General features: G+C 42.8%; 1 protein-coding gene across 3 annotated transcripts in view; it reads right to left on the reverse strand.

Moving 5' to 3' along the window:
- Positions 1–1,123: 1,123 nt before the first annotated feature.
- The window catches only part of LOC311516109 (carbonic anhydrase 3-like), a 35,121-nt gene continuing 8,835 nt past the window's right edge, over positions 1,124–27,409 (reverse strand). The window contains exons 3-8 of one of the 3 annotated variants that reach the window (XM_084619810.1): positions 25,403–25,521; positions 20,735–20,827; positions 18,866–18,931; positions 17,083–17,238; positions 5,135–5,233; positions 1,124–1,243 (exon numbers count right to left, since the gene is read on the reverse strand). In XM_084619810.1, coding sequence (XP_084475936.1) covers positions 1,142–1,243; positions 5,135–5,233; positions 17,083–17,238; positions 18,866–18,931; positions 20,735–20,827; positions 25,403–25,521 — 635 coding nt within the window. In that variant the 3' untranslated portion in view covers positions 1,124–1,141. Of the gene's footprint in view, positions 1,244–4,042; positions 5,234–17,082; positions 17,239–18,865; positions 18,932–20,734; positions 20,828–25,402; positions 25,522–27,409 lie in introns of those variants that run through there. The other 2 variants (XM_084619812.1, XM_084619811.1) reach the window with 2 other exon arrangements.

The raw sequence follows: 27,409 nt of genomic DNA on the forward strand, positions 1-27,409 counted from the left end.
GGTTCAGTGCATTAGCTCTTGTTCTTGTACTTTTGCTGCCATCTACAGGCCAATCTGGGAAAACATCACGGGTGGGGACACAGTTTTATAATTTCTCTCTCTCCCCCTGTGCAACCACTTTGGCACCAGCCATCAGACTTTGGGCTCTATCCTATTTGATTCTATTACATACGTGTTTTGCATATATATTAAACTGCACAGCTGAACAACACTGAAAAGGGTGCTCTTTTAAAACTTGTTCTAAGTCAAACAATTCTCACATGTACAGGTATAGAATCGAGTGTTGTTGTAGCTGTGTTGGTCTCAGGACATTAGAGAGACAAGGTGGGTGAGGTAATATCTTTTACTGGACCAACTTCTGCTGGTGAGAGAGACAAGCTTTCGAGCTTACACAGAGCTCGTCTTCAGGTCCGGGAAACGTACTGAGAGTGTCACAGCTAAATACAAGGTGGAACAGATTGTTTAATATCAGTAGTTAACACATATTTCAAGGGAAAGCCAAACAAGATTTGGTGAAAGGGCATTTGTAGATTTGAAGCCTCACTTTTTGATGCATGGGGCAAGTTGCCAGATTTGACTGGAGATAGGAGCCACCTTTTGAGGGAGATGGGGAAATGGGCTAAACTGAGGGGGTGGGGACAGACTGAACTGGAGGGGTTGGTGACAGGCTGAACGGAGGGGGGCTTGCTGCAATGGGATGAACTGATGGGGGTTCAGGGACAAGCTGAACTGGGTCGGGTGGGGGGGCTTTGAACTGGAAGGCAGCAAAATGACCTTACCCAAAAAATGTGGGAGTGAGCAACACAAATTGCTGCTGACACTCACCGGGGATGGGCAGGGGGAGTTCAAAAATCAAAAGACAAGCCAACCCTCACCCCCAATATAATCTTTTAAAACAATTCTTGTTATTTTGGGGGGTCTGACTCATAGTTTTTGAGTTGGCAGTACCACAAAACGCACAGAGAGACTTGATTTGTGATGGCAAATGATTCATGTTTGGGACCAGATCCATGACTACAACGGTATTGGGGGTCTCATCTCTGTTCTGCCATCATCTTGCAATTGAGGGGAGGATGGGAGGAACAGACACTGCACTCAACCTCATGGTAAATAACAAGGAAGATTCCCTCTTTTACTGACTTTAATAAGGAAAGAAGTGATCTGGTCCTGGGACATTAAACTTGGAAACATGCATACTCTGTATGCATAGTACACATTTCATAACCTTCGTAAGCATTACTTCCTGAAAGAAAAGAATTATATTTATCACATTTAATAATACATTTAAAATATACTATTAAGGTTGTCGTACAAGCTACTAGGAAATTCAGAGTTAAAGAACTGGGCTTTCCCCCCCCGCCAATATCACGAATGAAGTAAGAACAGACTCATGTTATTCTTAAAATACTTTCTTGTGTCCCACCCAACATTGTTAAATGCTTGCTTTTATATTGAATCGGTCACATACACAGATGTATTCTGGGCTAATAATGTGACAAAATATCCTGCATTAATCTATTACCTCTCCAGATGTGTGTGTAAGGACAGAAAAATTAATTTTGCATTAGAACTGAAGAGGGAAGTTCCAGACCCATTGGCTCCTATTGGGGAATTATTTGGAACTGGCCCAGCTGGCTTTTCTCCAGGCTTACAGGAATCAGTTACGTGACTTTACTTTTGCCTCCTTATAATTTATTACCTGATATTTTTTAGACCTCAACAGGACTCGTTGTGACTGACTGAATATCTATTCTATGTCTTCAGGGAAAAGAAGCTACTAATGCCATTCTTAAACAGTCAGGCTTGTGGGCTGTGACGTGTGGAGGTGAAGCAGAGGTTAAAAGTTAAATTCAGTGACCCAACAGCTCATCTAGTTCGATCATGCGTTTCGTTGTAGGAAACTAGAGTTCATGTGCAATTTAGAGTGAAATGTCATCATTAGACACGAGCCAGATCAGTTCAGAAAATTTCAAGCAGAATACTTCTGAATATATGGGTTTTGGCAGGATCAAGGATGGTATATGATCAAACGAGAAGTAAATGCTATTAGGAATGAGGATTTTCTTGAAGCAGAGACACACAAGTGACATCATAGTGGGGGAAAGTGCCAATTAGCAGTTGCTGTGATGAAATACCATATTTTACAGATGACAGGTTTCAGAGCAACAGCCGTGTTAGTCTGTATTTGCAAAAAGAAAAGGAGTACTTGTGGCACCTTAGAGACTAACCAATTTATTTGAGCATAAGCTTTCGTGAGGTACAGCTCACTTCATCAGATGCATATTGTGGAAAGTACAGAAGACGTTTTTATACACACAAACCACGAAAAAATGGGTGATTATCACTACAGAAGGTTTTCTCTCCCCCCACCCCACTCTCCTGCTGGTAATAGCTTATGTAAAGTGATCACTCTCCTTACAATGTGTATGATAATCAAGGTGGGCCTTACCAGCACAAATCCAGGTTTTCTCCCCCTCCAACACTCCCCCCCCCCAAAAAACCACTCTCCGGTTGGTAATAATTTATCTAATTGATAGAGCCAGAAGAGTTCCCAGAAGTCACCTACTACAGGACAGGCCTAACAAAGAAAATAACAGAATGCCACTAGCCGTCACCTTCAGACCCCAACTAAAACCCCTTCAACGCATTATCAAGGATCTACAACCTATCCTGAAGGATGACCCAACACTCTCACAAATCTTGGGAGACAGGCCAGTCCTTGCTACAGACAGCCCCCCAACCTGAAGCGAATACTCACCAGCAACTACATACCACACAACAGAACCACTAACCCAGGAACCTATCCTTGAACAAAGCCCGTTGCCAACTGTGCCCACATATCTATTCAGGGGACACCATCACAGGACCTAATAACATCAGCCACACTATCAGAGGCTCGTTCACCTGCACATCTACCAATGTGATATATGCCATCATGTGCCAGCAATGCCCCTCTGCCATGTACATTGGTCAAACTGGACAGTCTCTACGTAAAAGAATAAATGGACACAAATCAGATGTCAAGAATTATAACATTCATAAACCAGTCAGAGAACACTTCAATCTCTCTGGTCACGCGATTACAGACATGAAAGTTCCGATATTACAACAGAAAAACTTCAAATCCAGACTCCAGCGAGAGACTGCTGAATTGGAATTCATTTGCAAATTGGATACAATTAACTTAGGCTTGAATAGAGACTGGGAGTGGCTAAGTCATTATGCAAGGTAACCTATTTCCCCTTGTTTTTTCCTACCCCTCCCCCTTCCTCAGACGTTCTTGTTAAACCCTGGATTTGTGCTGGAAATGGCCCACCTTGATCATCATACACATTGTAAGGAGAGTCATCACTTTAGATAAGCTATTACGAACAGGAGAGTGGGTTTGTGTGTGTGTTGGGGGAGTGGGGTGGGGAGAAAACCTGCATTTGTGCTGGAAATGGCCCACCTTGATTATCATACACATTGTAAGGAGAGTGATCACTTTAGATAAGCTATTACCAACAGGAGAGTGGTTTTTTTGGGGAGAGGGTGTTGGGGGAGGGGGAGAAAACCTGGATTTGTGCTGGTCATGGCCCACCTTGATTATCATACACATTGTAAGGAGAGTGATCACTTTACATAAGCCATTACCAGCAGGAGAGTGGGGTGGGGGGAGAGAAAACCTTTTGTAGTGATAATCACCCAGTTTTTCATGGTTTGTGTGTATAAAAACGTCTTCTGTACTTTCCACAGTATGCATCCGATGAAGCGAGCTGTAGCTCACGAAAGCTTAGGTTCAAATAAATTGGTTAGTCTCTAAGGTGCCACAAGTACTCCTTTTCATTTTAGAGATGCTATTTCCTTGAAGTCACACACACACAAAAAACATGCCAGTACCTTGCAGTACAAACAGCCAGGGTTAGGTACTACAATCTTATCCATCCCTAATGTATACAGAGATGTATTAGGAGGACATTGACAAGTATTTTTGTCTGTTGCGTTTTCCTGTTACCCAAAATTAGAAATAAAACCCCAAACACCATTTCTTACAAAAGAGCTTTCATTAGTGTTGGTTCGCGTAATGCAGAAATGCTATTACTTCAAGTGCAGTCATACAATACTCTTTTATTGCTTTTGCTACCACAAGTCCAACAGAGATTCCTGCAAGCAAATCTCACCGACATCAGGCTCAATTGCATAGGTATACGAGGGCAGAATTTGGCCTTCAGATATGTAAGGACAATGGTACAGTAGAAAAAATGGGGACTAAGTAACTCTTAGGATGCTAAAGGGTTTTCTACAGAATCTATTCACTTTCATCCACTGATAAGACCTACAAATGCAGGAAATTAAAGAAAATCCTGGGATTTCTTGAAATTCATTTCATTTCAGTTGCTTTAACATTAAAATGAATATTGACACTCTAACAAGAATAAGTCCGTTGTTACAATAATTAAAGTAGGAACTCTCTCCTCCCCCCCATTTAATAACCTGAATTTGACAACTTGATTTCAGTTTTCAACATAAAATTGTACAATATTAATCTCTCAGTTCATTAAAATCTTAACTTGCTTAATTATCAATGGAAATTTAATGAGTCTTTGTACTCTCCGTATTTCTATATGAATACAAAGTAGAAAACTCTGCCCTCATTTACACCTGGTATTCCCTACTGGATTGCTAGTACAATTGACAGCAGAATTTGACACATGTCGCCCATTTTAAATTCAAATGACTCTGTCTCTGTTAATTGGAAACCTCTTTGGTCTGGAAAAAGGCAAGCGCTGAAGACCATAAGGTTAATGGAGAAATGCCTTTTCTAGCCATTAGTAACTATTCCATTTTTCTTCCTTAGAAATAGCCATATAAATGCTACTATTAAAGTCAACACAGTTGTTATTGAGATCCAAACACAGATTCCACATTTTCATGTAAAGATTCAAATTTGCCTCGAGTAATTTTTGACATCTCAAAATTAGAGTCGGGGACCCATCACATTTCATTATGCAGAGTTTTGGACTGTGAAATGCAGCGCTGCATCCAGAGGAAGAGCAGGAGAGGGCACAAAGCTAACTAGGCTTTGGGATGCAGGCATTGCCTCACGCAAAGACACCCAGTTTCAGCATAGATTTTATTGGAACGAGGCTCTCACCATCCTGAAATGCCGAGGCTGAGGAGGGCGCCAGTTATCCACCAGGGGGCGAGCAGGTTCCGTCTCAGCATTGATGGAAAGGCTACGGAGCTTTGCCATCTGCAAAGAAGCAAAATAACAATGTCAATATGGAATTCACTTGGGGCAAATCCAGGTCTAGACCAACCACTGTGGCTGGGTCAAGCATTGGGGGTTGGAGAGGAATCTTCCTACAAAGTCACAGGAGCCACTGCATGGAGTCTACTACAGCCTAATAGCTGGAATAGACTCTGGGGATCCTTACATAGTAGACCTGTGTAACAGTGGATTCTCCATCTCTGCCTGGCTTCTTCTCTGGCCTACTCATGACCTGTCCCCACAAACCTTCAACCTAGGGAGCTCTGTCATGTGCAAGTGGTAGCAGCTGTTGCCTGCCTCTTGCACTGTGGAACTTCAATAAAATTTCTTTGCTGTGATATTACTTTCCATGATCAAGGAGGCAAGGGAAAGAGTATATAGGGTGACATGAGCCATGATGACACCTTGTCTTCAGAATAGTTAGCTTATATCTTCAAAGGGCAATGAAAAGTGCATCAACTGTATTATGAATCTGAAACACAATAACAAATCCATCATGAACTTGAAAGCTCGCTGTATATTGCATTCACAGTTTCATAGAGTTTAAGGCCAGAAGAGAGCACTAGATCATCTTGTCTCACCTCCTGTACACACAGGCCATTAAATTTTACCCAGATCCCACTATAAAAACCCAAAGACTCTAGTTAGACTAAAGCATTTCAGTCTTCTAGACACTAAACTGTGTGCCACCAGCAGACAACAGGAGAGATCAAGATGTCACCAGTGCTGCTGCAATGGCAAGGAGTTGATAAGGCGAGATAGGCGCAGATGATCCCTTCAGGAAAATCATATTCTGTGCTTCAAAAGAAGGCAAACTCTTCCCCCCATTCCCCAAAGTCCCTGCCAATCTGATGTGGGGGGAAATTCTTTCCCAGCCACAAATGTGGTGTTCAGTATGACCCTGGGCATGTGAGCTAGGCACACAAGCCAGACATCTAGAAAAAGGACTCCCTGTACCATCTCAGATCACTGGTCCACCATGTTTACAGCTTCAATAAGCTGAATAATTTCAGCTCCGTAAGCCTCACAACCTAAGGCTTTTTTTCCAGCCCCAGGATCAATCAGAATGTAAGAATAGCTTATGTGGCTGGAGAGGAAGTAAGAGTGGTTTACCAAGGTTTTGTTGCTAGAACTTGTAGTAAAGGAATGTAAAAACCGATTACCTACCTTTCCTAACTGTTGTTCTTCAAGAGGTGTTGCTCATGTCCATTCCAAGTAGGTGTCCGCGTGCCACATGCACAGTCGTTGGAAGGTTTTTTCCTTTAGTGGTACCCATCAGATCGGCTGTGGAGCTCCCAGAATGGCACTTTCATGGCCATGTATATAGGTCCCTGATGACCTGATGCCTCTTCAGTTCCTTCTTGCTGGATATTCTGACAGAAGGGAAGGCGGGTCGGTCTTGGAATGGACATGAGCAACATGTCTCAAAGAACAACAGATAGGAAAGCTGGGTAACCGTTTTTTCTTCTTCGAGTGATTGCTCATGTTGATTCCAAGTAGGTGACTCCCAAGCAGTCCCCTGGAGAAGGGGTCGGAGTTCACAGATTTGCAGACTGCAGGACCACTCTGCCAAACATGGCATTGTCTCTATCCTGAGGTGTAATGGCATAGTGCAATGTAAAAGTATGAATAGACAACCACGTCGCCGCCCTGCAGATGTCCTGAATAGGGACCTGCACCAGGAATGCTGCAGATGAAGCTTGTGCTCTTGTGGAGTATGCTGTTAACGCTGGGGCTGGTATCTTTCATAGGTGGTAGCACACCTTGATATAGGTTGTAATCCATGAAGAGATCCTTTGGGAAACTGGAAGACCTTTCATTCACTCAACAATGGTGACGAAGAGCTGTGTCGACTTTCTAAATGGCTTTGTCCGCTCAACGTAAAAAGTTAATGCCCGTCTGACATCCAGGGAATGGAGCATGCATTCCCTGCCATTAGCATGCAGCTTAGGGCTGAACACTGGAAGAAAGATGTCCTGATTTGTGTGAAATTGCGAAACCACCTTCTGGAGGAACTCTGGGTGCAGCCACAACTGTACCTTATCCTTATAAAACACAGTGTAAGGGGGCTTGGACGTCAGGGTCTTGCGCTCAGGCACCTTCCTGGACGATGTTATAGCCACTAGAAATGCCACCTTCCAAGAAAGGTAAAGTAGAGAGCACAATGCTACGGGCTTGAAGGGCGGGCCCATCAGCCTTGAGAGCACCAGGTTAAGATCCCATGGGGGAATCGGCTGCCGTACCTGATGGTACAGCCTGTCTAGCCCCTTGAGGAAGCGGCCAACCATAGCGTTAGCAAATACTGACCACCCAGCTGAGCCCGGATGGAAAAATGAAATAGTGGCCAGGTGCACCTTGATTGAAGACACTGCCAGACCTTGCTGTTGCAGGTAAAGTCGATAGTCTAGGATGAAGGGAACCAATGACTGTAATGGAGGAGTGCCCTTTTGTAGGGACCAAACAGAGAATCTCTTCCACTTAGCCAGATAAGTGGCATGAGTGCAGGGTTTCCTACTGCCAAGGAGGACCTCCCTAATCGGGACCGAACACATGAGCTCTAACGAGTTCAGCCATGGAGTTTCCATGCTGTGAGGTGGAGAGACTTCAGGTTGGGATGCTGAAGGTGGCCGTGGTCCTGTGTGATCAAGTCCAGAACCATAGTCATGGCTACAGGCATGTTCACCAATAGGTCTAACAGCATGGTGAACCAGTGCTGATGGGGCCACATTGGCACTATGAGGATCAAGGATGCTTTCTCCCATTGAACCTTGAGGAGGACCTTATGTGCCAGCAGAAAAGGCAGAAACGAGTACAGCAGGCTCCCCTTCCATGAGAGGAGCCCATCTGTGAGCAAGTCCAGGCCATGATTCAGGAAAAAGCACAATTGCTGACACTTCCTGTTGCTTTGTGTCACAAACAGGTCTATCTGGGGAGATCCCAACCTTTGGAAGATGTTGATCGCCATGTCCGGGAGGAGAGACCACTCGTGGCTGTGAAAAGACCTGTTGAGGTGATCGGCCAGTTCGTTTTGTGAGCCTGAAAGATACAATGCCTCCAAATATATCAAATGGGCAATGAAGAAGGCTTCTTCCACTACCCTGTTTGTTTATATAGAACATCGCGGTGGTATTGTCTGTCAGTATTGTCTGTGAGTACATCTGCCCCGGAGATGGGTTTGAAATGTCTGGCAAGTGAGGCGCACCGCACGCAGCTCCCTCATGTTGATGTCCAGTGAAATTTCTGCCTGGGACTATAGACCTTGAGTCCTGAGTCCACCTAGGTGCGCTTCCTATCCCATTGCCAATGCATCTGTGACTAGTGATAGCGAGGGCTGAGGGTTGGAAAAAGGTATTCCCACACAGACTGTCCGTGGATTGAGCCACCACCGGAGGGCCTCAAGGACCTAAGGAGTGATCGTGACCAGTCTAAGTGGTCTTGGTTTGGCCTGTACACTCGGGCTAGCCACGCCTGAAGGGGACGGAGCCATCATGTGCCCTAGCAGTTTTAGGCAATTTCTCGCGGTCGTCATAGGGAACCTTTTGAGATCCTCTATGATGGCGCTCATGGCAAGGAAACGAGATTCTGGAAGAAAGGCCCTGGCCTGAGTGGAGTCAAAGGATAAAATTCATTGGTACCTTCTTGGAGTGGGAATTATGGTTGACTTCGCCATGTTCAGGATGAGGCCATGCTGGAGAAATGTTGTGTGCAGCAGGCTCATGTGGTCCTCCACTTGGGTCAGAGAGTGGCCCTTGATTAGCCAGCCATCCAGGTATGGGAATACCTGCACCTGCTGCTTCTGTAGGAAGGCTGCCACAACTGCCATGCACTTGGTGAACACCCGAGGGGCTACCGAGAGGCCAAAGGGAAGGACCATGAACTGATAGTGAGTACTGTTGACCAGGAATCGTAGGAACCGTCTGTGGGACAACATTAAGGACACGTGGAAGTACACATCCTTCAAGTCAAGGGCAACGTACCAGTCCCCTGGATGCAGAGAGGGAATGATGGAAGCCAGGGAGACCATGTGGAATTTCAACTTCTTCATGAATTTGTTGAGGTTTTGCAGGTCTAAAATAGGCCTTAGCCCACCCTTGGCCTTGGGGATTAGGAAATAACAGGAGTAGAGCCCCCTACCCCTGAACTCCAGAGGAACCTCCTCTACTGCCCTGAGTTGCAGGAGCACTTGCACCTCCTGCACTAGAAGTTGCTCATGAGAAGGGTCCCTGAAGAGGAACAGGTATGGTGGGTCGGAAGACAGGAGGAAACAGAACTGGAGAGAACATCCCAATTCTACTGTGCTCAAGACCCATCAGTCTGCGATTATTTGAGACCAGGCATGGTAGAAATTGGATAGATGATCTGCAAAAGGAGGGGAAGGATCCGGGGTTTGAACTGGTGCTCTGTCCTCAGGCGTACCTTCAAAAGTTCAGTTTTGAGGCTGAGTGCTATTTTGCTGCCCCCTGGCCCTGACCTGAGGAGTACTGAGATGGGCGCCTCCTGTTACTCCTGCCCCACTTCCTATTATAGTCCTGCCTGGGAGGAGCAGAGTAGAAGCGAGAAATGGGCTGAGGTTTGAACAGCTTCCTTTGCGGGGCCAGCATGTGAATCTCCAGGGATTTAAGGGTTGCCCGCGAGTCTTTAAGGCTATGGAGCCTTGAGTCTGTCTGCTCTGAAAAGCGTCCCGAAGAGTCAAAGGGTAGGTCCTGGATACTATTCTGGACCCCATGAGGGAGCCCCAAGACCTGAAGCCATGAGCTGCGTCTCACAGCTATAGCAGTAGCCATCTTGTGAGTGGCCAGATATGCTGAGTCCAAGGCAACCTGTAGGGAGGTTCCTGAGACCACCTTGCCCTCCTCCAGGACTGTCCCAAACTCAGAGTGGGAGTCCTCTGGAAGCAATCCCTGGAACTTGGAGAAGGTGTTCCAGGAATTGTAGCAATAATGGCTGAGAACCGCCTGCTGGTTTGATATGCGAAGCTGGAGTCCTCTTGGTGGAGAATACCTTCCGACCAAAGAGATCCAGCTTTTTTGCTTCCTTGGACTTGGGGGTGGGCCCTGGCTGTCCCTGCCATTCCTTGTGGTTGGCTGCCTCCACCACCAAACTGTTCAGCTATGGGTGAGTATATAGGTGTTCATACCCTTTAGATGGCACAAAGTATTTGCATTCTACCCCTTTAGCTGTGTGGGGAATAGACACAGGTGTATGCCACAACACCTTTTGGATGTCTTAATGAGGGGCAGAGCCACCCTCGAAGGCTCTTCAGGAGCCAGAATATCCATCATAGGATCAATCTCCTCTGAGACCTCCTCCGCCTGCATATTCAGGTTCTGAGTCACCCTCCTGAGCAGGTCCTGATGCGTCCTCGTGTCCATGGCAGGCAGTGTGGTGGAGGTACCCACCCACAGCCTCATTCAGGAAGGATGAGGATGATGACCACAGGGACACTGGGTCTTCTTGACCCTCTGGCTTGCAGGAATCCCCCTGCATGGTGACCCCTTGGGTGGTGCTGGGGACAGTGCTGGTTCCTGGTACCACACCAGTCTTGGTACCAGTGCTGGTGCTGGGCCCTGCACTGGTGTTGGCGCCGACCTGGGCGTCTGTTTCTTGTTCATGAGGAGGCTCCCGGGACACTGAGGTGGCAGAGGGAGGGATCTGCACCTCTGAAGCCCACTGACAGGGATCTGAAGCCCATGTCCTGGACTTGGCGGTAGGCCCACGGTGTCCAAAAGGGTCACTGGGTCAGCCCCTGCCACTGTGGAGGCCAGGATATCATGAGCAATGGTTGCCCTTCATTGTGCCTCGAGCAGTGCTGGGAACAGTACTGGCTTCACCTAGAGGCATAGGAGTCCACCTCTGACTCCAAAGAGTAGTCTGATCCCAGTGACCAGGGCAGAGTGGACTGAGACGGTGCCAGGGAACGGTGCCATGGTGATGGTGAATGGCACTGCATCATCATAAGCTTGCCCCGGGAGGCCACAGTGCCTCTTTGTAGAACTGTCACCGGTGTGTGAACTGGTGCTGGATGGGGGGGGACTGCGCTGTCATCACGATCAGGTCCCTGGCTGCTTCAAATGTGTGCAGCGTGGATGGGAGGTCTATATCATCCTCCTGCACTGGGGAGTCCACCAGGACCGGACTTGATGGACTTCCCAGAGAGGCCGGAGTCAACAGTGCTGGTATAGGTGGGGCTGAGGCCAGGTGTCCCGACGTGGAATGCACCCCATTGGTGCCTGCCCACTCCACTACTTTAGTGGGGGAGCACCTCCTATCTGCTCTCTTTTTCTTGTGAGGCACTGGCGAATGGGAGGTGTTTGGTGCTTGCACTAGGGGCGATCTTCAGCACCGGGGAATGGCAGTGCTGAGAGTCCTTAGCCAAGTCTTTTCTCAGCACTGAAGCTTCCTGCACCAAGGCTGGCGTGCTGCGCACCGAAGCATTGGGCTTAGGGTCGGACTCCACCTGGGTCGGCAGGGGGTGAAGGACTGACTCTATTGGGAGGAGTTTTAGCCAAAAGTTCCATTCCTTTTTTGTTCTGGGCTTGAAGCTGCTGCAGATTTTACACTTGTCTGACTGGTGTGCCTCTCCAGGGCACTTCAGGCAGGAGTCGTGTGGGTCTCCCTTAAGCACAGGCTTCAGGCAGGACCTGCACAGCTTGAAACCCTGAGACCAATGCATGCCCCACTCCTCAGGGGGGAAACAAGATGGGGGGGACCCCCAACTGATACTTAACTAACTACTAATACTAATTACAAATCATTTTTTGAACTATTTACGGAAAACAATGGAGAACAGTCCACTAGGGGATTACATGCTAAACATAAGAGAGAGAGAGAGAAGCTGCTCCAATGACCTGCGGTAAGAAGGAACCGAAGAGGCAGCGGGTCGGCAGGGACCTATATACACCACCATTAAGGCACCATTCCAGGGTACCGCTAGGGGGAAAACCTTCCAACAATCGTGCACATGGCACGCACACGCCTACTTGGAATTGACATGAGCAATCACTCGAAGAAGAATTCTATTTTGTAGAACAGAGGCATGTGTTTTCCGTTCCATGAGAAATCTGGCCAGTGCAGTATAAAAGGAAAATACACAGTGAGTAATTGCACCAAAATGAAAATTCTCAGACTTGAGAATTCTGACCTTTGAGCCCAGTGCTTTAACCAGAACATCATCAGAGTGACTGGGCTATAAACTGGAGCTGCCAGTTTGAAGAAATTTTCCCCCGAAGGCCATAGAGTTGCATTGGCTGCAGTAACCCTCATGGCCAGCATGCTACCCTCGGAGGATTAGAATAGCCAGGGGACCCATTACCTAGATACTACAGTGGCATTACATAAATATTTACAGTAGATAGATCCACATAGTCAGAGATCCACTGGTTCCACCCCTGCTTTCTCCAGCTCAGTCTTGCCCCCAAGCTCAATGTGATGGGGTGCAGGGAGCACTGGTTTGCAGGGTTCTGTGACATGCAAGGGGTGTGCACCACCTATGCAGGGGCCCCAAATCCTATCCCCTCCCTTTCAGCACAAGAACTGCACCATTTGGTCATAGGAATAGAGTCCTCCAGGGTTGTGGGAGAGGAGTCAGGATTTGGTCCTTTCTGAGAAGGCCTTAGGGCTGGATTTTCCAACAAATCCTTTGCTTCAGTAATGAGCTGAGGCACAAGACTGTATTCTGCTGTGGAACAGTAGGAAGACTCAATACTAGTGTCAGCAATATTAAGATAGCAAGATGCTGCCCCCTGCAATGCTTTAGATGGATTAGAAGCTGGGCCTTCGGTTTGTTTCTTTTTTGGTGAAAACATTAAAAATCCAGGGTTATCTTCTCTTTGTGTGATGCCACAAACAACATTTTCCAGGTACTTCTCAAGCCTTGATAATGTTCTTCCCTGTTTTTGCACCCAGCTATACCTATTTCCATGCAACCCACTCCTGCTGGACCCATGCCCCCACACTGGGGTGCACCTAGGAGGGTTAGTATATACATTTGCTGAAAAGTGCCAGGCATGCCAAGGATATTATAGAAATAAAATAGTAATAGTATGTGGATTGGGTAACGATGTACATATCTACCTGTTTGCATGGCTTAACGCATATGGGATGAGCACATCTTTCCAGGTGCACACCGGAAAATTTGCCCTCAGTATCTCAGCCATACAAGAACACTATCTTGGTCTCTGTGGCAAAGGGATTAGCACTTAAAACAATTATCGCCAGCAAGCCTGCAATGTTAGCACACTTCGAGGATTAGAGATCTTTAAGGGCCTGAGCCTGTGAACCTCTCTCAGGTGAAGATTACTTAAACCTGGTCTATATTTAAAATGTAGGTAGACATAGCTACAAAGCTCAGGGGTGCTGACTTAATGCCAGGTGTCAACGCAGTGCATTGACCTAGCTACTGCTGTTTGGGGAGGTGGAGTTCCTACAGTGATAGAAAAAAACCCTCTCATCACTTTAGGCTGTGTTTCCACTTTGGGGTTACTGCCGGCATCAGTACTGGGCCATAGTTGCGCTGCTCTAGTGCCCGCAGTGTAGACATGGCCTTAGACTGCAACTCTTTGGGGCAGGAACTGTTGATTTGTTCTGTGTTTATACAGTGCCAAGCACAGTGGGGCCCTTGTCCTTGCCTGTGGCTCTTTGGCATTATTGCAATAAAAATATTACTAATAATAATTCTGTCTGTAAAGCAGAATGACAAAGCACCATCTACAGGTACTAATTATCCACTTTGTAGAAATGATCAATGTCTTCTGATGCGCAGATCAAGGTGCTTCCCTGCAGATTACACACAGGACCTGATGGCTGCCTGGAGAACAATTAATTACCCAAACTTGTTACTAGCCGTATTTAGAAAGAAGAGCAGTCTGAATATAGATCAGAAACACATCAGATGAAGTTGGATCAATGATTCGGCACATAGCTGTTGCAATCTAAAAGAATTTCACACTAAGATCAACCCATTAAAGTAGGGGAGGAGAGGAAGCTGACATTTTTATTGTTGATGCAACACAGAGCTGTTCACTGATAGCTATACCTACACTGGAGTTTCATATAAACCCGTACATGATCCCCTGTGATGTAAACAGCTGAGTCAGTAATAAGGCTCTAACCAGATCTGTCGTTGTGCCAGGAAAACTGACCAGAGCCAATCTGCATTTTGCATACAAGGAGAACCTTCCAAATATCTAATGCCTTTATATTTTGGTACAAACAAAGAAAAATAAGGAAGTGACCTCCAGACTGGCTCTGTATTTGAATGAGCTATGTAAAACGCAGTCATACAGGTGCTTGTGTTAGCTTTCCTCTTAAGGTTCAAGTCAGATCTGAGTTCTGGTGATTTCACTGTACTCCACTCATTCAGTTTTTTTTTAAACTAAGCAGCCACAAATGTATCAGGACATAATAATTTGGAAATAAAGTGCTGTGTGATTCACTGATGCCTGCCAGGATCCGTATGGAGTGTCAGAGATGCCTGCATTGGCTTATGTGTACTGTAGTCATAAAACACCTTGAGATCCTAGGATAAGAACATATGTCTACATGTATCTATTACGTGCATGTGTAACATGTCACTCACTCACTGTCTGACTCAAAGAATTTTCATGTTCCCATTGACTCTTGAACTTCGGGACTCGTTCATTGTGGACTGCTGAGCATGGGAACAATCCTACATTAAAAAGAAAAGGAGGACTTGTGGCACCTTAGAGACTAACAAATTTATTTGAGCATAAGCTTTCGTGAGCTACAGCTCACTTCATCGGATGCATTTAGTGGAAAATACAGTGGGGAGATTTATATACACAGAGAACGTTACACACATGTTATACTCATGTTCTCTGTGTATATAAATCTCCCCACTGTATTTTCCACTAAATGCATCCGATGAAGTAAGCTGTAGCTCACGAAAGCTTATGCTCAGATAAATTTGTTAGTCTCTAAGGTGCCACAAGTCCTCCTTTTCTTTTTGTGGATACAGCCTAACACGGCTGCTACTCTGAATCCTAGATTAGAAAACTGACCTTTACATCTGAGATCACCAAGGAGGTCATTGGTCATTTTCATCCAATTTCAATCATTTAAGCACCTTTATGAGTATACTAGGGTGTGTGGAAATTTACAAAAAATATTTATTTCTGCTATGAGACTGTTATGTTTAACATGAGGCCTTCAGATTGGAGAAATGAAGGTTCTCTGAAGTTGTTGCTTTTGTTTATTCAAATTTGGCCATGAACATTTCCATAAATGTATTTAAAAGGATTACAAAATTTGCATTAATTTATTTGTTACATGCTGCCACTTAGAATGTGGGGCAAGTTATTTTATAAGTACCATTTGTTAAAAAAATATTATTTCACCTGTTAAAATGTGATTCCTATGGATTTTAGGAAGGAACCTTTTGAAATATTAAATAAGACTATATTGAAAGAACATTGTGGCTGCAAAATGAATCCCTCAGAAATTTGGAAATGCCAAAACTGAGGTTGCATTACAAACAGTTTTTAATTAGATGAGCACATGTAATGGATAATGAATGAGATAGCTGACTATTTATTATTTGCCTCAATCACTACACTCCATGAAAAAAAGTGTACTGTTTCACTCTCTTTTCATTCAAAAATGTCTGAAGTCGTTTTGCTCAAACTTTCAAAAGGCAAAAAAGAAAAACAAAAAAAATCAACTTGAACAGACCTGGGACATTTTGCTTGAAAAATGAAAGTTTCAGAAAGTTATAAATTGAAAAACCTCTTTGGAATTGAAATGGTTTAAGCAAATATAACTATAGCTTTTTCTACATGCACTAAATGTTCTGCTGATTTATCACACCACATAAGTATCTAGGTTAGTGGCTTAAAATTTAATTTGCTTGGTGTTTGGACAGTGCAGGCTTCGGTTTTGCAAGGCTCTATGGCAAATAACATGTGTGAGCCACATCCAGCTCCATCATCTACAATCCGGAGTTTAAGTAAAGGGGAGAGTAGACAAAGAGGAAAGCAGAGGGAAAGCTGCCACTCCTCTTTGGCTGATGTATGAGAAAGACTGTTCCTGTTTCTATCTACAATAGTCCTGATTACAGTCAGCCCCCTCCACACTGGTAGCCACAAAACCCACACAAACACTCTCTGATCACCTCCTGCTTCCTTGTGACCCCTCCTATTCTCCCCCAGTCTGTTACAATCTCACTGATTTGTGAAGCTCTGTGGCCTCTGACCTGACCCTTCCCAGCAACATGGTCTAGGAATTTAGGAGCTGGAACCAACAATTTTCCAAATGTGGAGAGACAGACAAGGAACTGGGGTGGGTGGATAGGCTCATAGGGTATGTCTGCATTGCAGCTTGGAGTGTGCCTCCCAGCCTGGATAGGTAGACTCATAGCTGTGTGGCACTGGCGGAGGCTTGAGCTAGCCACCCACCCTCACACCCACCCTCACCCCTGGGTCCCTCCTCCAGTGCCCCAGCATCTGCACAGCTATTGCTAGCACGCTAGCGTGAGCCCCATTAGCCCAAGTCTATCTATCGGGGCTGGGAGACTCACTCCCCGCTGCAGTGTAGACATACCTTTAGCAGCCTGGAGTCCTGTGCAGCTCTTTTAGGGGTCTCAATGGTGCTTCTACTAAAGTCAGCTGAGGAGGTGACTAACAGAAGGGCCCAATCCTGAAGTTCAGTTTTTACTCTATTTTAACCCAGTCTTTACTCATGCAATTTCCCATTAACTCCAAGGGGAGTTTTTCTTATTGAAAAAGAGTAGGGCTGGGATATGGCATATAAATAAATAAGCCGAAACTGTGAGAGAACCACGACAATAGGGAGGTTAATGTCCAGCTGAAGTTTACCTGGTCTGGGCTGACAATAATAGGTTCCCTCAAAAGAATCCAGGTAACACACTCATCACAAGGAGGTTCAGTCAAGGAGCCATGGTATGTCCAATAGTCCCAAGATTTAGGAAAAAGAATTGATGGATCAAAGTTTGAAAAAGGAGCCTCTTTTCCCTTCAAATAAATAAAACAGAAATCTCTTTAATAACACTAATGGAGACACTGAGCTTGCTTAAAAAGAGAGAGTCAAGTTTCCATGGAAGAATTAATGAAATGTCCAATATTATGTAAGAGGCTGACCACCTCCTTTCAAACATTTGCTCTGTAACTTACTTTTCTAGAAATGACCACTAGTCCAAGGCTGAGATTTCCCAAAGAAATAAAATAAGATGCACTTTATCAAAGTGTCCACTGATGTAATTAAGTACAGTAACTTCTTAGAACTTGTCACCATAATGTACTGTTACCTAACAATTGTGACTGTGCATGAAATATTTATGTCCAGGATATATTTTCACTAACCCGTCCTATAAATACATAAATATGTAGCCTTGTTCAGATTTATACTTTGCCAAGAAAAAAAAGTATAATAAATAAAATTCAAGATGCTGTGCATTGATTTTAATTCCTTAGCTCATGCTCTTATCTTTCTCTGCTTTTCTTGAACTGTTTCTTTTTCAGAATAGCTACAGCCCAGTTTTGGATTTCTGTGATATATATGCATCATGACTGGATTCCACTATCCAAAACTGAACAGCTAGGTTTCCATTGTTACTAAAACATGGTGTAAAATCTGACAGGCAGTCTCAGGTGCCATGTAATGGGGCTGGTATCACTGTTGTCTTTTTAACATAGTATCTGACAGTGTTTGATCTCTTCACTTATTCAGGAACTTTTGATTACAGTGGTGAGGCTGTTCCACATGTAGATGATGGCATGAAAAAAGGCATTAAGAAAAAAGAGAGAAATGGTGGCTCTGGCATTATGGGCAGAGCAAAGAGGGCAAGGGACAGAGTAATAAATGATTCACGGTTGGTTAAGCAGGGAGAGGTGGAGTTATTTAGGGACTGAAGATAAGGCAAAGAAGTTTAAAGCTGAGGTGATGGAGAGTGGGGAGCTGGTGGAGAGGTTCAGGACTTGACCCTGCAAATCAATGGTACTACTTACGTGCTTAAAGTTAAGCACAGGCTTAAGTGATTTGCTGGATTGGATACACAGTACTCAGCACCTTGCAGAAGCAAACTCTTAAAAAGGTGAGTGACATAATCAATGTCAGATGTATTCTGAAGAGTGAATTTTATTTTAGTAGAATTAGAATGAACCCCACCAATGTTGGTCATAGACTAATATTTTTAGGAAACACCCAGTGGTTGCATTTATTTCCGGTGTTAAACGTAGTCCTGATACTATAATTCGTATGCAAACTGAGCTCCCTTCTGTGGGAGTTCTGCCTATATAATGGGACAAGTATGGGACAAGGCCCTTAGATCATTAATTAATTTAAAAAGCAGTTTAGGATAGAGTTTGCAATGATAGTTGTACTAATTATCAACGAGAGCTGCCTGGCAACTGATCCAAAGCCCACTGAAGTCAATGCAGGACCTTAGAGAAATGAGAGGAGGAATTACATTTCTCCTTAAAGAAAAAAAGATATTCCGGGCCATAGCCACCAGAATGTGCTGGCTGCTATGTGTTGCTGGAACAGTGCAAAGCAGCCAGAGCAGACTAGTGAATCTGGCTTTCTGATTTTCCCTACTGCAGCTACTCAGTTAACCTAATATAATAAAAACTGTTCTGTTACCTTTGTTTTAATACCATTTATTTCTTCAAGAATTCTCTTCATCTCTGGTTTGGGAGTTTTTCCTACCTGTAATGCAGGAAGCAAGAGTTGAAAAGTAGATATGACAGCTGCTTTTTTCCCCTTCATCATTATAGGTCACGACTACATGAAAAACTGAACTTGACCCATCCCATCTGTCAGTTTAATTAGCAACATTCTCAGAACATCTTGTATGGAACAATAACAAAATGTTACACCTGATAGGGGGAAAAACACCCTGAATAATATAAAAATCATTGCTTGATTTTTCATTATAGTAGTATTTGCTAAAACAACATACCAGGCTCAATCATGCTCCAGTTGAAGTGACTAGTATGACTACCACTGACTTAAGTGAGAGCACGGTGGGCTCCCAGTATTGAATATAAACTTGATGCAAAAGAAGAATTTCTGAGGATTAGTAGCAAATTAGTTTCACAGTTCACACAATTTTGGACTTATAACAAATAGAAAATGTATAGTTTCTTTAGCATGCATATGTACCATTTGATGGTAATTCTCCTACCAAATGCATGCTTTAGCCCTTATGCAGAAGCCTGACTTTATTAAAAATACAACTATATGCCAAGCTGAGGATCCAGGGAAAATATGAGCAGAAAGCTGATATCTCTGCAAAGGATCTGATCTCACGTAAAGAAAAGAAGAGAAGACCAAAGAAATACTATAATAGGACTCTCTGTATTTCAGAATAGGATTACAGTTTATGGGAAGGCCCTGGGTAGCACAATCTAAAAGTAATGTAACTTCTCATCACTGAAAGAATGGCTTAAAACATGGTTCATGTCACCAGTAACACAAATTTGTCCTTATTCTCTTGGGCCTCATTGTGAGTCCCATGTAAACCAAACACCCACTGAAGTTTGGCATCAGAGAAAACTTCAGAAATCGGTCTCTTCTCACAAGACCACCACATAATTTGACTGGTAAATATTAAAATTTACCTAATTTACTCTAATATACTAAAAAGGCTCAGGGTATATTTGCAGAGATGTGTGGAGAAGCTCACTCAGCACCGGCTCCTATTACATCTGCTAATAGCCAGTGCTCTCATTCCTCATTCTCATAACAGACACAGAAATCATAATGTGAAAGAAAAATCACTACAGACTTTCAACATCTGAGGGTCTTTCATTAAACAACTACTACTGGACCCACTGAGTTTTGCCTGAATAGAGCTAAAGAACTCAGGAAGGACCTCAGATTTTTCTCTATTGATATTAGAAATGAGCCCAAACAAAAATCTTGGAACAAATTCCACAATTAGGAGGAAGTTTGAATCTGGACCAAATCTAAACTTCCTGGCTGGAACCCATTTCTGCAATGGGCTGAACCAGAACCTTGGATTTGAAGACTGAGAAGATTTTGATCAGGATCCCAATTCAGAGTTTGAACTTGGGTCTATCTCTAATTAACATTGATGAGAAATGAGTGGCTAAAACCCACCATTTGAAACTAAAACTATACACCCACCAGGTAAATCTGGTACAAGTGATACATGCTGTTTTTTGGCATGTTTTTCTCACGGGAAGATTAAAGCGGAATCTTTTGGAGAGATCCCGGATATAGAAATCAGTCAGCGAGTAATACAGTGCACCCCTGATTGCTATTGGACAGCCACCCGCTATTGACACTGCACCCCCTGAGCAGGAGGAGTACACCCTGTGGTTAGGATGTCTTCCTCAGTCCCTCTATTCACATCAGAACATAATCCACCATTCTGAACATGTCCTCTAATGTGATACAATACTGAAAAGCAGAGCAGGAACCTTTCTCCTGCAAAGAACAAATGTATGCAACATTACAAAGAAAGAATGAGCTCTTTCTACTTACTTGCAGAAAAATACCCAAAATAGCCACACCATCATAGTTTCTCAAAGCTTCAGCGTAATTACTGTATTTTGAATACCAGTGTATCAAATGAAGCTGTAACCAAATACAATTAAACATTAATAAATATTATTCTGCAATAACAAGCCACCAAGAGCCCAATCTTGCATTCACTGTGCACCCAAACCTCTTTCAATAGGGTGAACAGGGAATACAGGATTGGGCCTCAAATGTATCACTCCACAAAAAGAAAATATGTATAAATATGCCCTATACCTTCTACAGCTCTTCCATGTGTTTGTGCTTTTGTAGAAATCACTTGTCAGCTATTTTACTTTTAAACAAAGTGTAAAAATTAGAATAGGGAGACTGCACAAAATATTGGAAAACTTGCTTAAAATTAATCAGATCATGTAATAGAGGAGATGCTTACCCATGCATGTAATTGCATATGTGCAATATATAAGTTATCCATTGATGTGTTGAATCTCAACTGGATTTTCAGGTTAATGAAATTCTAAAAGAAAAATCCTAATTCCTGTGTGCTTTATAAATTATTACTCTGTAGTTGTCTGCTCTACTAGGGAATGGACAAGGTGGCCCTTTCCCACTTCTACTTTCTGTAATACTATGTTTTCAGGAAAATTTTCAACATTTATTTATCCTTCCAGAGGACTTATATAGCTTCTAATACCACTTGGTATGTGAACACATATTTTCAGGAGAGCTGAACAAACAACTGATTTTGAAGTTCAGTAGCAGTTCCAAATACTATTTTTAAAAAATTGGTTTGATTTAAATCAAATATGAATTTTAGGTGAAATGGGGAGGTCTGTTTTAGGTCTTTTCCAGAGCAGGTCTTCCCAGGTCTTCCACAACCCAAGAAAGTACCCTAACTGCTGAGCTAAAGGTTATAAAGGGGGAGTAAACCCACAGGAGCACCTCCTTCCTGCACATTTAATTCTTGCCATTCTGTGACTGGCCAAAAGTATTTATGTTAAATTTGTAAATAAATTTTAGGTCAACTGAAACTTCATTTTTAGTCAAATGAAATTATTCGTCCAAAATAAATAAATAAATAAAAATTCACCCAGATTTAACCTTTTATATAAAACAAATGTGGTATCATTGCAATCCAATAATTTGATTAAACTTAGCAAGGTGTCCCTTATACTAACAAAAAAACACCAACAAAACACCACTCAATTTACCACAGGTCATGGTGGATTCTCTGTCACTGGCAATTTTAAAATTAAGATTGGATTTTTTTTTCCTGAAAGATATGCTCTAGTTCAGTGGTTCTCAAAGCCAGTCCGCCGCTCGTTCAGGGAAAGCCCCTGGCGCACCAGACCGGTTTGTTTACCTGCTGTGTCTGCAGGTTCGGCCGATCGTGGCTCCCACTGGCCAAGGGACGTGCTGGCCACCCTTCCCGCAGCCCCCATTGGCCTGGAGTGGCAAACCGCGGCCAGTGGGAGCCGCGATCGGCCGAACCTGCGGACACGGCAGGTAAACAAACCGGTCCGGTGCGCCAGGGGCTTTTCCTGAACAAGCGGCGGACTGGCTTTGAGAACCACTGCTCCAGTTCACACAGGCATTATTTTTGGAAATTCTATGGCTTCTATTATACAGGAGGTCAGACTAAATGATCACAATGATCCTTTCTGACTTTGGAATCTATGAATCAATGAATCACTGTCCCTGAATGTGGAATATAGGAGATTGCTCAATTTTAGGGCTGTCGATTAATCACAGTTAACTCATGCAATTAATTCAAAAAAATTAAATCGCAATTTAAAAAATGAATCACGATCAATCACAGTTTTAATTGCACTGTTAAACAGAACACCCATTTAAATTAAATATTTTTGATGTTTTTCTACATTTTAAAATACATTGATTTCAGTTACAACACAATACGAGGTGTACAGTGCTCAATTTATATTTACAAATATTTGCACTGTAAAAATGATAAACACAAGAAACAGTATTTTTCAGTTCACCACATACAAGTACTGTAGTGCTATCTCTTTATCGTGAAAGTGCAACTTACAAATGTAGATTTTTTTTGTTACATAACTGCACTCAAAAACAAAACAATGTAAAACTTTAGAGCCTACAATCCGCTCAGTCCTACTTCTTATGCAGCCAAGTGCTAAGAGAAACACATTTGTTTAGATTTACAGGAGATAATGCTGCCCACTTCTTATTTACAACGTCACCTGAAAGTGAGAACAGACGTTCGCATGGCATTTTTGTAGCTGGCATTCCAAGGTATTTACGTGCTAGATATGCTAAACATTTGTACGCTCCTTCATGCTTTGGCCACAATTCCTGAGGACATGCTTCCATGCTGATGACGCTCGTTAAAAAAATAATGTGTTAATTAAATTTGTGACTGAACTCCTTGGGGGAGAATTGTATGTCTCCTGCTCTGTGTTTTACCCACATTCTGCCACATATTTGATGTTATAGTGGTCTCGGATGATGACCCAGCATGTTGTTCCTTTTAAGAACACTTTCATTGCAGATTTGACAAAACGCAAAGAAGGTACCAATGTGAGATTTCTAAAGATAGCTACAGCACTGGGCCCAAGATTTAAGAATCTGAAGTGCCTTCCAAAATCTGATCGGGACAGTGTGTGGAGCATGCTTTCAGAAATCTTAAAAGAGCAACACTCCAATGGATAAACTACAGAACCCAAACCACCAAAAAAAGAAAATCAACCTTCTGCTGGTGACATCTGACTCAGATGATGAAAATGAACATGCATTGGTCTGCACTGCTTTGGATCGTTATCAAGCAGAACCCATCATCAGCATGGATGCATGTCCTCTGGAATGGTGGTTGAAGCATGAAGGGACATATGAATCTTTAGCTCATCTGGCACGTAAATATCTTGCAATGCTGGCTACAACAGTGCCATGAGAACTTTCAGGTGACATTGTAAACAAGAAGCAGGCAGCAGCATCTTCTGCAAATGTAAACAAATTTGTTTGTCTGAGAGAATGGCTGAACGAGAAGTAGGACTGAGTGGACTTGTAGGCTCTAAAGTTTTACATTGTTTTGTTTTTGAATGAAGTTATTTTTTGTACATAATTCTACATTTGTAAGTTTAATTTTCATGCTAAACAGATTGCACTACAGTACTTGTATTAAGTGAATTGAACATATGATTTCTTTTATTTTTACAGTGCAAATATTTGTAATCAAAAATAATATAAAGTGAGCACTGTACACTTTGTATTCTGTGTTGTAATTAAAATCAGTCTTTGAAAATGTGGAAAACATCCAAAATATTTATATAAATAGTATTCTACTATTGTTTAACAGTGTGATTAACTGCAATTAATGTTTTAATCGCACGATTAATCGCATTTAATTTTAATCACTTGACAGCCCTACTTAATTTATTTCTCTGTTGATGCAACATCTTATTACAAAGGATAAAAGCAGCATAGCCCGAGGCCTCCAATTACACTCTAGTGAAGCCCAAATCACTCCATAAATTCATTCTCCTCTATACACAGACCTAGAGGTCAAATCTTAGTCCTGAAAACTAAAGGCCAAGTAAAAGCCCTTTGTTTGATGGAACCAAGCAGGAGTTTGGAGAGACAGAGTCCTCCTATTCAGCCTGCAACTAGGAACTAGCATAGCCATGCAGTTTGACCATGGCTGACACTAGTAGCAATAGAGATGATAGAAAAAAATCATCCATGGCCCCTACCACAAGGTTTTGGGCCAGTGGAGCTATGCTATGCATCTGGTCTGCCAACATTTCTCCTTATGGCAAGCTGTTCAGAACCACCATAAAATTCGGCACCATGGCATGTATGTGGGTTTCAGGGTGGGAACACTAAGAGGCTGCAGCATGGCTTCTCATATAGAGAAACCATGGTATTTCCATGGTAGTTTGGGCCTTGAACTCCCATGTGCGAGGGGGATAGAAACTGGAATTTGTTATTAATTAATTGGTCTTTGAGTATTAGGGAGAATTTAGGCCCACAGTGAGTACATACTGGGTCAAATCCACCCATTAACTTCAGTGAATTCAGTACATAGTAGTTTGGTGCTTTTACAACAAAATAGAAGCAAATATTTGTTTAAAACAATTCTTAACAATAGAGTGATGATTTAAAAGCACAGATATTTAGAATGTGGAGGATATTCTCTGCCACCCTGCATCGGTTTTAAGGTACATCCAATTTTGGACCTCAGACCATTTAAATATCCCTTTAACAAGCCATTTCCCTCATCTGTGAAAATACCAAGATGCATTAATGCTAATAAACAAGTAAAACTAGCAAAACACGATATTTTCACAAGTTTGAGAAAAACAAAACACTTTGCCACAAAAGCTGTGTTTGTTACAAAAACAGCAAAAGATCTTACTGAAAATGGTGAATATCAGGTTGGGGCATATTTACAAAAATTTACACATTTTGCCAAGGGCGAGGGGTTTGTATTTTAGTTGTGAAAAAGCTATGTTTGTTGGCAGAAATGATTCACCCTGGTTCACATTTTTGAATATTCACTGAAATAACAGGTTTCATACACAAACCAATAAATACAAATAAATACTTGAAAGTGAAAATTGTTCATGTTGCCCAGCTGCACAATAATTCCAAATTTCAGTTTGCACCATATAAATATATATAAAAAATGGGTCCTACCTCTCCCGCATATTTCACTCCATCCACAATGTGCTCAGAGCCATGGTCATTAGAAGAACCCCAATGAAAGTGAAGTTGACGCAGTCTGTAGATACCTGGGAGTGGCCCATTTCTCAGCACTGCAATTGATAACCTACATCAATATTTGGCTCAGAACTTTTTCAGGAAGCTTTGCTTCACAAGAGAGGTTCATATATTTACCAGAGAGGAGTCCAAACCTTGAAAGTGTTGAGCACCTACTGCAAATTCAAATTATTTCAGTGGGAGTTGAGGAAATTCAGCACCTTGCAGGATTGGGCCTATATCCTCCTATAACTAGGGTACATAGCACTATTTGATTACATAGCTATAGAAACTGCCATGAATCAGGGTCAAACCACAGAATGTGATGCCAGTTACCGAACAGGTCCCCTTCCTCTAACAGCAGCATGTATTGCAGTTTGGGGATGAAGCATGCTAAGGATGGCCCACTATCCTCGAGCAAATGTCCTGCTGTGGAATGAACAAATCTATGCTGAGCATTTGATGGGAATCTCTCTCGTGAAACTTGCCCTAGAGAGACCATGCAGCATTACAGGTATTGTAGAGGTGCCATGAAGTACTAAAGCCCTACCAAAGCTTTTAAAACTAATTTGTTGCAAGCAATGTTTATTTACAGCATAGTCTGTTGCCTCTACGGGAAGTCTATTTCTTGAAGAAAGGGCAGAAGAAAAAGGTAAAAATAGATGAGTTAGAGAAGTGGCAACTGAGCCCGCAGACAAACTTTTTTCCCTGCAGAAGTTCCATAGGCGTAATTCCCATTGCAATATGTTCACCAAAGAGGCCATAATGCATTAAAGAGCCATTATTCCAAACACTGGGAAGGTTTTATTTATAGACCACAAAGAACAAGGTAAGTGCATTTTGACAATATCATCATGGTGTGTGGATTCTTGACTACTCACACTTTCCAGTTAGTAGGTTAGGGTCTGATCCTGTCAAGTTCTGAGCATCCTCAATACCCATTTACTTTCTTGGAAGTTAAAGGTGCTCAACAACTTCTACAAGGGGTCCAGCACCTCACAGGATTCAGTTCATATACATTAGGTAAGGACAATTACATCCCTGGATCTGAAAAGACTGGGAGTAAGTCCATGTTCAGCTCCTTTCTGAAATGTCCTAGAACTAAAGCATCTAAAGGAGGCCTTTCATGTGTTCTCTCAGAAATGTAATACTGTAGGCAGTTTGTCAGCAGGATCAGTAGCAGCTGTCAGGGGCATCAATTGTCCATTAAAACAGACTTGTAAAACCTAGTAATCCTGTTTGAGGGGAAATAATGACATAGTATTTTCACTTGTGGACTATCACCAGTCATTTTAAGTCTGGCACCAGGTGAAGCTGTAAGACATCATGCCAAAAATAAATAAATAAATAAAAGAGCTTTTCTCTTCTATAAACAGGGCTTAATTTGTGCCTAACTGATTTTGATCCAGACATAATGACAAAAGACTATGGCTTAACTTTAATTCATAGATTCCAAGGCCAAAAGGGACCACTGTGATCATCTAGTGTGACTCTATGGTATAACACAGGCCATAGAACTTCACAAAAAAAATTAATGGAGACTATCTTTTAGAAATATGTCGCAGCAGGTAAACAAACCGGTCCGGCGCGCCAGGGGCTATTTGGGTTGTAGCTCTCCTAGACAAAAGAAATTCACATCCTTTGGGGTATTTTTTCTTCCATTGTTCCTTCATTTTCAGGAAATCCAATTTTAACACTCTGATGGACAAACATAACACTAGGAGATATGCCAGTTTTGAAGGTGAGTTTCTGATATTCCAGAAGTAGATTAGCAGTAGATGCTAAGGGATTGCGTAAAAGATTCACATCCCCAAAATATTTATTTTATGAACTGTATTGATTTGGGTAGGTAGGTTTGCATGTCCAATTCCTCTGTAACCTCGGAAAAAAAGAGAGGTAAGGACACAAGTACATAATTCGACAATGGATGTAGAGTTCTCATAT

This window comes from Lepidochelys olivacea (assembly GCF_965140295.1).
Source record: "Lepidochelys olivacea isolate rLepOli2 genome assembly, chromosome: 2".
Taxonomy (NCBI): Eukaryota; Metazoa; Chordata; order Testudines; family Cheloniidae; genus Lepidochelys; species Lepidochelys olivacea.